A 15,041-nucleotide genomic window follows, 5' to 3' on the forward strand; every position below is an offset into this window, starting at 1 on the left:
AAACCTCCCAAGTATTACACAATGAACCAGGAAGCTTTATCTAAGGCAACATTTTTTAAGACAAAAAGGAATGATTAATTATTAAAGTGAGAAAAAGATATTAGAGACCTAACTTTCAGTAACAGTGCCTTTGTTGAATTCTGACTTGAACCAGTGTTACAGGAGAAGATCTGGGGAAATTATGCAAGTCACTGTGGGGAAAAAAATTCATTTTACACCTATTTTAGCAACACATCTCTCCCAAATAGATGGAGGGTTTAAAGAATTCCTCTACTAATCATATTATTTATTTTCAAAGTAAAGTATATGGTAAAACAGATAAATAAGTCTTACTTAAAAGAAAATGGACATTTACCAAGATCACCAAAATACACATATATTAAAAATAGACCTTGTCTTTGATGTTTATTTCACATTATCTACGTACATCCAGTTACGCAAATTTACATTTTTATTTCACATCTTTGTGTTCCCGATATACATATTACAGGACAAAGAACACCTTTGCAAGATTCAGCCTGGGAAACCCTGCTAGAAAAAAACAAGATTCTCAGCTGCCTCATTCTTTCTGCATGTGTACAAATACAATTCTAAGTAACTGAAGTAAAAATCAAGACTGGTAAGCGAAAACAGTGACTAAATTTTCATGCCACCTGAGGTTATCTGTACCTGAATTTTTAAATGGTCTTCTAATTACCGAACATTGCTTTGGGAGCTCCTTGATCTATTTCAGGAAGCTTAGGTCTTTGGGGTTCTTCTAACCCACATGCAGTTGATCCTGGCTACACACTAGTGATGCTTAAATTTTAAGTGGGCATTCTCGTGCTCTGTGTTCACCTAAGCTATTTTTCAAGTGATAGTCCATATCCTTATACTTCTTTCATGAAAATCCCTTGCCAGACTGGAACAGGAGCAATTATTTCTTCAATTAGGCAAAGAAAAAGGACAGTCCATTTCACGACAGTACAAAATTTTAAAGAAACAATCACATTGCATTAAAGACCTTAACATTTTAGTTATAATGTTATGAAATTCAAATATATCGAAATCCCATTAGGATACTAGATGCCTGCATGTTCATTCTGTTCAATGTTGCCCATGAGATCTTTCATATCACTAGTTCCTGGACTTGATCTGCTGTTAAAATAGAGAGTGTTCTCAAAAGTGCTTTCTTGAGGTAAAGGCACACGTCTTTTCTTATAAAAGAAATACGCCGCAAGGCCAGCACCCGCCACGATCAGGAGGACCACGATGACCACGACTCCTGCCACGCTAGAAGACGGTTTGGAAGGGTCCATCTTCCTTGGGTCAGCTAGAAATAAACAAAATCGTGAGGAGAAAGATGGAGAGAGGCCAAAGATAGAATGCTATGGAGAACAAGACAACTTTCTTTTTGGAAAAGCTAAAATGCATAAATGTCCTTTCATGTCAAATATTCCTTGACATTGGTCAGGCAGAAATGCAGGACATGAAAACAGAGTCCACGTGACCTAGAGGATTGTTTTAGGTGTAAGATTATTATTCAGTTGCAGGAATATTCCATTTGTTAGTTAATCAGGGTTTTTTTTGTTGTTGCTTTTTAAGGATTTATTTATTTATTTGAGAGAGAGAAAGTGAGAGTGTGAGCAAGAACAAGGGGGAGGGACAGAGAGAATCTCAAGCAGACTCTGGACTGGGCAGTGAGCCCTGCACAGGGCTCGATCCCAAGACCCATGAGACCATGATCAGAGCCAAAACCAGGAGTCAGATGCTCAACCAACCGAGCCATCTAGGTGTCCTCTAAACATCGGTGTTTTAAAATATGTACACCTGTTTCAAAAGAATTTAATGGTGCTTACAAATACATCATAGGAAGATAAATAGATAATCATCATCATGATGATTTTAAAAAAGCAAAGGAGAAAACTAAGGAAAAGAGAAAATCAGAGTAGAGGGAATCTGAACTCATGAGTATAATTAGTTAATAAATAACGCCAAGTAGGCTAATAAGGAGATTCAAGCAAACCATTAATGTCACTCTGAGTTTTTCTAGCTGCTGACAAAATGGGTGAAATAAGATCAGTTACCTGGTTCAAGTTGTCTATAAAAATAAAATTTAAAATATTGCTTTTTAAAAAAAGAAGAAAACCACAGGGATTCTGGAGAGGAATCTCTCCTGTGGTTTCTACAAGACACCTCTGTAATACAGCAATATTTTCGATAGTATCTATGGTAAAAACCCCAACCTGACTCCCAGGCTTGCTTTCCTAGAGCATCATTCAAGGGAGGCTGATGACATATTGACAAAGGTTAATGTAAGTCACAATTCTACTGAATACAGGGGATATAGGAAGGTATTATTATGGTTTTTAAAACAAACAAACTGTATTGATATATTACGAGTACAGAACTTAAAATCTCATAGTGATCTTACCTCTTGTTGTAACTGACGTATGTGTAGGTTCAGGATCAACAACTGTTGGTGAAATAAAAAAAATTAATTAAATACTTATAAAACCCCAGAATAATTGCATGCAGATAGTGACTATTATTTGTTTCACAGATGCATGGAATCCTCCATATTTGGTCCATGGGGATATGATATGTAGAGATAGATGATAGAGGATAGATAACTAGAATTTAGAAGACCTATGTATGTATCCATCCATCCATCCATCCATCCATCCATCCTGTATCAACATCCTACAATGAAATTCTGAAAATACAATCCACTGAGTTGCATTTGACCCACTGTACTGACCCTCAAAAGATCCCAACCCATCCAAAAATAAGGCATTCTAGGCTGTTTTGAAATTGGTCTACTGAAGCCTAAGGCACCACAAGGCACTTGAAAGAAAAGTAAAATAAAACTCCAACACTCCACCGAAGTGTCTAAAACAGAGTTTTACAAGACTAAAGAACAACACAATTCCTAAATAATAAAATCTACTGGGGGGTAGATTATTAATTTACCTAACTTATTTATTTAATTCTATTATCTAATTAATAATTTTATCTCTCAGGAAGGATATTATGTGAAGTGGAATGGCATAAAAATATTATTAAAGTCTAGAAAGTACTACATCGTGGGCATAGAACATTATTAATTCCCTCAATTCTTGTATTTACATGATCTGCTGCTTAATCTCAGAAGGAGATTTAACTGGTCTTACATGATTTATCCCACAGTGAATTCTGATCCCTCTCCAGAACCCCAATCCCTTCTGGTTTGGTGGAGAGGGCAAACTTTATCCCTTTTTCCTTTTATGCCATAAGGCTTTGCAAGCTGACTCCTCAAACCACCTGCAACTCTATATCTGTATGTCTGGGGATCCCATCATAAATGTATGGATATATCTAAATCATTATGTCAGCTTCGCACACAGAGTTTGGTCCCTCAGAGCTATGGACAACTGATCACCGGGGTTTTATCGCTTTCATGGGGGAGAGCTTGTATAACAGGATCCGTAACCACATTATAATCCCACACCTGACCCCTTAATATTTGAAAGAAACTAGGATGGACTGTGAACACAGGTACTGCAAGGAGAATTCTTACTTACTTTTTGGTCTTTTACAAATATATCCTTTGTAGGAAGAACAGTGAATATTATTCCAAAATCCAGAAGACGCAGATAAAGCTACACAATCATTTCGTTCACCGGAAGGATCTCCTGTGTTCCAGTTCACAAAGGAGACTGGATTGTTGTTTATCCACAGCCATTTTCCTGATGATCAAATAAAGTCAGTAAAATCAGAGGTTAAAAATCAGCCATCTTAAAATAAATTCCACTTATTCATGCAAAATTTCTAAACGTATTATTTTATACTATAATCACTGTTGTTGACAACCAGACTTTTAGTATGCAAGATTATAATAACCAATTATTACAGAGCAAAAAGACTGAAAAGATTATGTTTCTTATTAGCATTATTTGAAAACTGATTCCTAATTAGTACAAAAATATATACTTAAGCGTCCCTATTTTTTTCTTCCTGGCAAAAGAGAGAAATTATTTTTTAACTCTTCTTAAACTAATTCAGCTACAGAAAACACTTTAAATCAACAGCTTTCAAGATAGCATAATATGAAGTCATTTAAAATTTCAGTTCTTATTTTAAATGGAAGTATAAGTTTGAATTTCTAAACTCTTCACAAATTTATCATTATTTAAGGCAAGACTTTCTGGAACAGAAAACTTTTTTTTGCACAGAACACTTTGAAATGTTTGTGATTAAATAATTGTTCTGCAAATTTACCTTCAACATTTCTGAACAATCCTATCCAAAAATTGGTTTTGCTTTGAAGTGGCTCTACTCGATAAGACAGAAAACTTGATTCAGCAGCACTTTCAATGGAAACCAAGGAGGAGCCTGCAAAGTATAAAAAAACAACATTGATGGAATGACATTTAAGTAGCTAATAATATTTTTATAATGACAGTATTGATAGAGCAATAAAAATCACCCCAACATCTCCACTTAAGGGGAAGAATGTCAAAAAGTGGACATTTATCTTCTCAAAGTTTCACTTTCCCTGCTAAAAGTAAGATTTGGAGGGGAGGTTGCCTGGCTGGCTCAGTCAATTAAGTGGCCAATTCTTGATTTGGGCTAAGGTCATGATCTCAGGGTCATGAGATCAGACCCTGAACTGAGCTCTATGCTGACTGTGGAGCCTGCTTAATATTCTCTCTCTCCCTTTCCCTCTGCCCCTCCCCTGCTCATGCTCATTAAAAAAATTTTTTTAAGCATAATTTATTTTTTAGTTATTTTTATTAACATATAATTTATTATTTGCCCCAGGGGTACAGGTCCAAGAATCATCAGGCTTATGCATTTCACAGCACTCACTATAGCATGTTGGGGAGGCCCAATGTCCATAACCTAGCCACCCTCTCCCTAACCCCCACTTCCCAGCAGCCCTCAGTTTATTTTGTGAGATTAAGAGTCTCTTACAGTTTGTCTCCCTCTCGATGCCATCTTGTTTCATTTTTACCTTCCCTACCCCCCACAACCCCCACCCTGTCTCTTAACTTCCTCAGAGAAATTTAAGGAAATTATCAGAGAGATCATATGATAATTGTCTTTCTCTGATTGATTTATTTCACTCAGCACAATACCCTCTCATTCTATCCATGTCAGTTGCAAGAGGCAAGATTTTATTTCTTTTGTTGGTTGCATAGTATTCCATTGTATATATATCTTCTTTATTCATTCAACTGTAGATGGACATTTAGGCTCTTTTCATAGTTTGGCTATTGTGGACATTGCTTCTATAAACATTCAAGTGCACGTGCCCTTTCAGATCACTACATTTGTATATTTGGGGTAAATACCCAGTAGTGCAATTGCTGGGTTGTAGGGTAGCTCTATTTTCAACTTTTTGAGGAACCTCCATGCTGTTTTCCAGAGTGGTTGCACCAGCTTGCATTCCTACCAACAGTGTAGGAGGGTTCCCCTTTCTCCGCATCCTCACCAGCATTTGCCATTTCCTGACTTGTTAATTTTAGCCATTCTTACTGGTGTGAGATGGTATCTCACTGTGGTTTTGATTTGTATTTCCCTGATTTAAGCATAACTTTTGTATAAGACACTAAACGAGCTGCTGAAAGACATGCAAAGACCAATAGGACATGTCTCTCTCTCTTTTTTTTTAAACTCTGCTGTAATGTTTCACCGGTACTGCAAGCTCAACATGTATAAAACAAAACTCATAGAATTCTTGTCCTGAAATATTATTTCTCCTTAGTGCTTTATGTATCAGTGAATGGCAGTGGCAGCATCTTTCCACTGGCTCAAGCCTAAACATGAGAATCATTCTCGACTTCCACACTTTCTAGTGCCTACGCCCAAATTCTGTTGATTTTACTGTTTAAATATTTGTCACATCTGTCTGCTTCTCTATGTTTCTACTACTTTTACCTTAAGAATGGCCACTAGTATCTCACATTCAAATTACTGCAATAGCTCTCATGGTAGACAGAATCTAAGATGGCTCACTTTGATCCCTGCCTCCTGATATTTAAGTATTTATGTAATATCCCCTTTGGAGGGGAGTTTGGTTGTAGCAATGTGTCTGTGTGTGAGTTTTTTTCTATTTGACTACAGTTGACACACAATATTACATTAGTTTCAGGTGTACAACTTAGTGACTTGACAAGTTGATATATTATACTGTGTTCACCAGAAGTACAGTTACCCTCTGTCCAATTATATCACTATTATATTATCACTGCATTCCTTATGTTCTGCTTTTATTCCCTTTACTTACCAATTCCTTAACTGGAGGCCTGTATCTCTCCCTCTCTCATGTTCACCCATTTTGCCCAACATGCCACCTCCCTCCCCTCTGGCAACCATCAGTTTGTTCTCTGTATTTATAGTTCTGATTATGCTTTTTGATTGTTTATTCCTTTTTTAGATTCCATTTATGAATGGAATAATATGGTATTTGTCTGACTTATTTCACTTGGCAAAATACCCTCTAGGTCCATTGTGTTTCTAAAAAAAAAAAAGAAAGCACAATCTCACCCTTTTCATGGCTGTGTAATATTCCATTTCATATATACCTATATTACACATTTTTCCTTATCTTCTTGTCTAATGATGGACATGTAAGTTGCTTCCATGTCTTGGCTATTATAAATAATGTTACAATAAACATAGGGGTACATATATCTTTTTGAGGTAGTGTTTTTGTTTTCTCTGGGTAAATACTCAATAGTAGAATTATGGGATGATACAATAGTTCTATTTTTAATTTTTTGAGGAATTTCCATACTGTTTTTCCACAGTGGCTGCCGCAATTTACATTCCCAGCAACAGTGTTTGAGGGTTTCTTTTCCTCTACATCCTCACCAACGCTTGTTATTTCTTTTCTTTTTTATTTTAGCCATTCTGACAGGTGTGAGATGGTATCTCATTGTGGCTTTGATTTTTACCTCCCTAATGATGAGTGATGTTGAGCATCTTTCCATGTGTCTGTTAGCCATCCGGATGTCTTCTTTGGAAAAATGTCTATTCAGGTCATCATAGAGTGTGCCTTAACAAGGTTATGGCTCAGGAGATAGCATAGATAGATGGATGGATTCAAAGAGAAAATAGGTATGATATGTAACTGACATGTCAAATGGAGAGAAGATGTTTTTAGGTGGAGCCACTAAAGGAGAGCATGCAGAAAAAGAATTTAAGATATTGAGAAGCATAGGATTTCAAGTGGAATGAATAGAAAATAATTCCAAGAAGAGAAGGAATGAGAGAGGAGACAGAGAGAGAGGGAAGCCTAGAGCTTCTTTGAGAATATGGCATGCAGATACATGGATTCCTCCGTATTTGGTTCATGACAATACGACATAGACAAATCATGGATAGATAGACCTATCTACTGGGAGGAACTTAGAGTGTTACTAGATGGCTCAGTTTGGATGGACTACTCTAGTCAACATATGAAAAAAGACTTGGGTTAGGCCTCTCTGAAGATGGAAACAGATTGGTATTTAAGGTATTGATAAAGAACACTTAGTTTTTTTAGGCAGCAGGGTTAATTATTAATCTTGCTCTTAGGTATAGGACTGTACAAAGTAAAAAGAGAGAGGAAAACTGAAAGACTGGTTACATTACTATGACATCAACATCTCTCATTACATTAGAGTTGATTCAGTATCAGCATTAGAGTTTAGAGTAAAAATCTATAGCTTTATAATAATAACAACTAATATATTTTAAGCACTTTATGCCAGATATTTCACATTGTGCATTACAAGTATGATCTCACTAGAAATTTACAATTATCTTATTAAATGAGCACTACTGTTACCTCACTTTATAGATAAGGATCCAAAAGTACAGAGGGGAAGTAATTTGTCAAGATCCCAATGATAGCAGAGGGCATGATCCAGGCATTCTGAATCTCAGAACCCTACACGTAACTCTATGCCTGCATCACATGGTACTGAGTCCTGGATGATCCCCTTGGTGATTGTTTTTATTGCATGATTACATATTTCATTGTTTAATATATTTCAAAGACAACAACCAATTCAAAATATTTTGGACATGTTTTGATAAATGAGAATCATTTATTTTATTTATGGGAAAACATGTTACCTAAAATTGAAAACAAAGTTTCTCCTTATTCATTGCAAGTTAAAACTTGCATTGAAAACTTGGATAAAGAGTGAGCTTCATGGTGTTTTAACTTGTTCTAATTTCATTGTCTTATCCTCAGTCTCTGTTTACCTTAAAAACAAATAGCACCCAAATCACAGTGAAACCAGCAGCCTAGAAGCCACCAGAATACTCAGAATGGGGTTGGAGCTCTTTCAAAGTCCCAATTCAAAGAATTTCCATTATTTTATCTGACAGTTCCATGGAAAGTCTCACTTGCAAAGTTTGGCTTTATTTATCCTAATTCAGAACTCAACAGTGTAAACAGCCTCCTTCCTGATGGCATTTTTCTTTTTTTTTTTTTTAAGATTTTATTTATTCATTTGACAGACAGAGATCACAAGCAAGGCAGAGAGAGAGGAGAAAGCAGGCTCTCTGAGGAGCAGAGAGCCAGATGTGGGGCTCAATCCCAGGACCCTGGGATCCAGACCTGAGCCGAAGGCAGAGGCTTTAACCCACTGAGCCACCCAGGCGCCCCTGATGGCATTTTTCCATTAAAGAAATAATGGTCAAAAATTCTGAAATTTGGGGTGCCTGGGTGGCTCAGTCATTAAGCATCTGCCTTTGGTTCAGGTCATGATCCCAGGGTCCTGGGATCAAGCTTCAAGTTGGGCTTCCTGTTCAGTGGGAAGCCTGTTGCTCCTTCTCCACTCCCCCTGCTTGTGCTCCCTCTCTCACTGTGTCTCTCTTTGTCAAATACATAAATAAAATCTTTTAAAAAATAAAATTTTAAAAAATTCTGAAATTTGACAAAAAACATTAATGTATACATCTAGGAAACTCCACATTTATCCAAATTCCAAGTAAGTTAAAGGAAATTCACACCACAAACTGCCAAAAGAAAGAGATTCTTAAAATCAGAAAGAGAGAAGTGACTCATCATGTACAAGAGAACCTCAAAAAAACTAACACTGATTTCTCAACAGAAACCATGGGAGCCAGAGGGCAGTGCATGAGATACTCAAAAGGCTGGAAAAGAAATACTCAAAAGGCTGGAAAAGAAAACGATTGTTGATCAACAACTTTCTATCCAGCAACACTATACTTCAGAAATGAGGGAAAAAAATAAATTCATAGTTAAACAAAAATGGACAGAAATTGTCACAAGCAGATATATGCTACAAGAAATACTAAAGAGAGTTTTTGAGGCTGAAGTGAAAATATACTTGACAGAAACTCAAATCCACATGAAGATATAATAAGCACTAATAAAGGTACCTAAGTGAAAATAAGAGACTATGCATTTATTTTTTGTTTATAACTCATTTTTTAATAACAAGGAAATTAAAATGGTACATTAGAGATTATCTATTTAACATGAAAGAAAGTGGAAATGGAGAAATAGAGGAGCCAAAAGACACAAGATATATGGCAAATAAGTAAAGTGGCAGATGTAAATCCTACCCTATCAATAATTATATTAAATATAAATGGATTAACTGATATAATAAAAAACAGATTGGCAAAATAAATTTAACATTAAAATAAGAAAATAAAAATAAATTTTAAAATTATCTAATTATACGTCACCTGCAAAATACACACTTGAGATTCAAAGACACAAAAAGATTGAAAGTAAGAGCATGGAAAGAGATATACCATGCAAATAGTAACTTAAAAAAAGTTGAAGTAGCTATACTGATACTGGACAAAATAAATTTTTAGACAAAAATTGTTGCTAGACACAAATAAGGACATGTATAATGATTAAATTTTCATTTCATTAAGAAGATATAACAATAATAGGCACATATATAACATACATATGTAAGAAGATAGAGCAATTATAGACATATATATGTAACATACAAAATATGTATGTCCCATACATATATTCTATATATATAACAGGTATGTATGTATGTATTTGTGTTATATATATATATATATATATATATATATATATATATATAACATATCTATAATACCTCTCTATATAACATATCTATAACAATTAAAGACACACATGATGTTACATAGATATGATAGTAGAAATGAAGAAATAAAGGAACTAAACCAACATATGATATATATGATATTTATACCCTACAATAAAGCCCCCCCCCCAAATGAACAAAGAACAGTCAAAGAGACTTCACTTGACTCAGAATTTGAAGTCAAAACTTACAGCAAGGGACTAAGATGACAAAATAGGAGGTTCCTGAAATGTCTTCCTTCAAAGGCACACTAATGAACAGTTAGTTACACATGGAGCAACTACCTCAGAGAAATCCAGAAACAAGCTGAGTTACTCTGACATATGGGGTAACTGAGAGTATCTCTACATCTAAAGGAGTAGGAAAGGCTGAGACATACTCTATAAAGCCTATCTCCAGTAGAGCACCACATAATCAGGAGTAGCCAACTCCCAGCTTTCCCCTGAGGAGAGAAGGGTTTGGACCACACCTCTAGCACTCCAAGTTTTAAAGCTTCCCCCTAATGGACAGGCCACCAAACTATCTCACTTTGAAAACCAGTGGGGTTTGCAGCCATAAGACCCACAGGATGACAGAAAAACAAAGAAACAGTTCTTAAATGGTCCCCACCCCCACACTCAGGACTCAGCTAAGAGGAAACAGCAAAAATGCCCATTTTCCAGCCTTTTCTTGGAGAGGGACTGACTGTGTATTTTACAACCCACTGCATGTGGTCCAGCTGCTAATTTGCATGCATCTAGGGGCAATGTGTGATCTTCCATGAAGTCTGGGGTATCGGGGGGGGGGGTAATTCCACCACCTTTTTTCTCTGATTTGCCACAATGACAAAAGCAGGTCACCAATATTTCTCGGGAAGGAGCATGTGTACACACCTGGCTTACATATTTTCCTAGCTGCCACTTGAGAATCTGGCTTCTGATCAGTCTGCATTTATGTGCTGACTGTGATTTTCTCCTTTGGGACATCACAGGTTCCTTGCACACCCTCAACTACTGGGAGCCACTAAAAACAAAGATGGCAGCTTAGACCATCACAAAGGGTTAAGGGACAAACAGGAGGTTGGGTTGGGTTGATTGATGAGGTTCATCTCCTACATGACACCGGGCTTTCAAAACTGGAAGAGGTATTTGTTTTATCAAATGTGCAGCAACCAACACAGACAATCAAGGAAAATGAAGAAAAGGAGAAATATGTTCCAAACAAAAGAACAAGATAAATCTCCGAACGGATCTTAATGAAACAGCGGTGACTGATTTACCTGACAGAGTTCAAGGCAACAATTATGAAGATGCTCACTGAGGTTAAAAAAGTGATAAACAAAGTGAAAATTTCAACAGAGAGAGAGAGAGAAAGAATCAACAAGTACCAAACAGAAATCGCAGGGCTAAAGAATAATGGAACAGAAACGTACAGAGTGGGATTCAACAGCAGATGGGTAAAGTGGAAGCAAGAAATGATAGTCTCCAAGAAGAGCCAACCAAATACACCCAGAGGAGCAAAAAGAAGAAAACAGGTGGCAAGCTACCTGTTTTAGGTATCTATCTATCTATCTATCTCCCCAAGAACAATGACTATATACACACACACACACTCACACACACACACACACACACACACGTACACATATATACATATATACGTGTGTGTGTGTATAGTATTTGAACACCAAAAGCAAAAGCAACAAGAACAAAAATAAACAAATGGGATTACCACAAACTAAAAAGCTTCTGCACAGCCAAGGAAACCATCAACAAATTGAAAAGGCAACCTATGGAAGGGGATAAAATATTTTCAAACTGCATATCCTAATAGAAGTTTAAGATCTAAAATGTACAAAGAACTTACACAATTCTATAGCAAAAAAAAAAAAAAGACTCAATTAAAAGATAGACAAATAGACCTGAATAGAATTTTTTTTCCCCAAAGAAGATTCAAAAATGGCTAACAAGTACAAGGAAAAATTCTCAATGTCTCTAATCAACAAGGAAATACAAATCAAAACCACAATGAGATGAGGTATCACCTCACATCTGTTAGACTGGCTATTATCAAAAAGACGAGATAAATATAACAAGGATGTAGAGAAGAGATCCCCTGTACACTGTTGGTGGGAATGCAAACTGATATAGCCCTTATGGAAAACAGGATGGGGGGTTCTACAGAAATCAAAGACAGAACTGTCATATGATCCAGCAGTCCCACTTCTGGGTATCTATATATGCGAAGGCGACGAAATCACTTCTCAAAGGTAGCTTTCCACTCCCATGTTCCCTGCAACATTATTCACAACAGTCAAGGTACAAAAACAACTTACGTGTCCATCAACAGATGACTGCATAAAGAAAATATTGTGTGTGTGTGTGTGTGTATGTGGGCATGTGCATATGGAATTGAATGGATGACATGGTGACTATAGCTGATAATGCTGTACTGTAAAAAAATTGAGATTTACCAAGAGAGTAGAACTTAAGTGTTCCAACCAGAAAAGAAAAAAAAGGTAAATATGTGATATGTGATATGATGTATTAATTAACTTGACGGTGAGAATCCCTTCACAATGTACACCTGTGTCAAGCCACCACATTGTATACTTTAAATGTCTTATAATTTCATTTCTTGATTATACCTCAATGGAACTGAAGGGGGAAAAAAGCCTAAAAGTAAAAAGAAAAGGTCAAAACTCAAGGTCAACTTTTCAATGAATTTGAAGGAAATGAGAATACAGCTCTCATATATATATCGCTGTTGGATAAAGAACACTGACTTAGAAGATAATCAAAATTTAGTATAAGAACAATTCAGTAATTTTTAAAGTAGAATTTAATTTAGTGGCATTTTTAAATGCACCCTGATAAATTAACTTAATTTAACATTTTTATTTTGAGAGGAAAATTATCCATTTATGTCAGGTCTATTTGAGTTTTTTCTTGTTTTTCTTCACACATGAGATAACACAGGCTACATGCTTTTCTATTCACAGTAAAGCAAAATGGCGCCTGGGCACTGTGGGAACTTGAGCTTTTGGGAGAAGAGGTGAACATAATACTTTGGACAACTGATAATGACCATCCAAACAATTTAGAATATTAGGGCAGAAAATAAGAAAGACTTGTTCGGCAAATGATTACTTTCTACTGTATTTCTTTAAAACATTGAGGCTATAGTGTTGTGAATTACATTGGGGGGGTTGATGTTGAGCATTTTGTTATGGTACAAATTATGGAGAAAAATAAACAGGTATCTTCACATTCCATATGATTTAAAGTGCAGTGTTATTTGTATGACAGTAGTCCAGAATAGAGGATGATGGCATTTTCTGACATCGATGTGGCACTTACCCATTCGGAGGCATTCCAGAGAAGCTTGACCCCAGTTTCTTGTGTACGAAGATTCGATATAGTAGCAGTGACCGTGGAAAGGAATCCATGCCGTGTGTTCTGACTCTGGGCATCTGCCGGGTAGCTGTGGGGGCTCAGTGGCAGGGATTTCTGTTAATAAAAAGACAGTTCAAATAAAATAAAATCTAAAGTTTCTGTAGTGTGATAAAGTAGCAGCTAAGGAAAATTTTATTGACGATTATTTTTATGAAGTCCTAATGGTAATTATTTGGACCTGACGTTTTTGTTATTGGGTGTCCTTTTTACTTTATCTTTTTGGTTTCATTTTAAATATATTTCAATAGACTGTATTCCAATAGCGTAGAAATCAATCACAGTCATCCTGAAGAAGGCAGATTTATAAACACTTACAAAGATGTTTAGTTCCTTAAAAAAAGGTCACCTAAAAATAATTTGCTGAGAAAGTCCCCCTTTAAGTCACTCTTTTCTGGAATCCTAATGCCTAGTAACACTTGTTAGCTATGACTCATGTCTCTGATATAATGAAATGGGACAGTTAAAACTCTAGGAATGTATCCTTGTCCACTTCTAGGACTGTATTCTACGAAAGCTAAAACCATAATCTCACTGACTCTGATTAATCTACATGCACCCTGATAAAAATTACTCTGATACAGATATGCTGTTGATATAAAAGGTAATCATAATTTCCTGACAAATCTGACATCATAGATGCAGAGGATAATCTCAATAATAAAAATTCAAAAATCTAAAAAATGCAAATAAACTCTAGCACTGAAGAAAATTTTCTCTATTATTCAGATCTCTATATATTTGTTTATTCCCAAATCAGTCTTTTTGTTAGGTGAAGGGACAGGTTTTATTATCTTATTCTTAATTCTCCAAAACATGTTACTGTTTAATAATATCATTAGCAGTAGGTATTAGCTTATTGAGAAAATGCCAAACCCCTTGATTGTTTTTGTGTATTCAATTACCATCTGATCTTTTGCAGAGAAAATAAAAACTTTCATTGCAAGATGCGGTCTTCCAGTAGCCATCAGAATCCAGATAAACGCATGCTGATTTCAGTCTGGGCTCATCAGCAGCCCAGTTAGTGAACCTCATCTTCCATTTGTCAGTCCAAGCATACTCATTATTGGTCTGCAAGAAGAAAAACCACCATTAACAGAGAGTCTCGCCTCATTTTGAAAACACCAAAAAGACCCAGTGAGGAGCAGTATATTTGAGACTACGATTTGACAGTCTCCAACATTTGGGAACAAAAAGTACATTGTCTAAATAAGTTCTACCAACTTAAATTCAGTAAATGTCACTTTTCTTTTAGAGAGACTCTCAGAGTTCCCCTTAACTATACCCTTGGAAACTAATTTGAAAAACACAGACTTCACCTACATCTTATTCTATGAAACTCTTTCTTCACAGGTTTTCAGCATAATACAAATTTTGTCTTCGGAACAAATAAAATGTTTATTATATTATCAATGAAATGATAATGAAAGTTAAGTGATTTTCACTGATAGGTGTTGGAGAGAAACACTTATCTCTTCTGATCTTCTCATTGGTTAGCTTTTGAAAAAGTATACATGACAAATGACAG

General features: G+C 35.9%; 1 protein-coding gene across 1 annotated transcript in view; it reads right to left on the reverse strand.

The window, feature by feature from the left end:
- Positions 1 to 379: 379 nt before the first annotated feature.
- The window catches only part of MRC1 (mannose receptor C-type 1), a 101,315-nt gene continuing 86,653 nt past the window's right edge, over positions 380 to 15,041 (reverse strand). The window contains exons 25-30 of the mRNA XM_059404232.1: positions 14,419 to 14,584; positions 13,421 to 13,570; positions 4,240 to 4,353; positions 3,543 to 3,707; positions 2,414 to 2,455; positions 380 to 1,312 (exon numbers count right to left, since the gene is read on the reverse strand). Coding sequence (XP_059260215.1) covers positions 1,062 to 1,312; positions 2,414 to 2,455; positions 3,543 to 3,707; positions 4,240 to 4,353; positions 13,421 to 13,570; positions 14,419 to 14,584 — 888 coding nt within the window. The 3' untranslated portion in view covers positions 380 to 1,061. The remainder of the gene's footprint in view (positions 1,313 to 2,413; positions 2,456 to 3,542; positions 3,708 to 4,239; positions 4,354 to 13,420; positions 13,571 to 14,418; positions 14,585 to 15,041) is intronic.

This window comes from Mustela nigripes, chromosome 6, assembly GCF_022355385.1.
Source record: "Mustela nigripes isolate SB6536 chromosome 6, MUSNIG.SB6536, whole genome shotgun sequence".
In the NCBI taxonomy this organism is placed as follows: Eukaryota; Metazoa; Chordata; class Mammalia; order Carnivora; family Mustelidae; genus Mustela; species Mustela nigripes.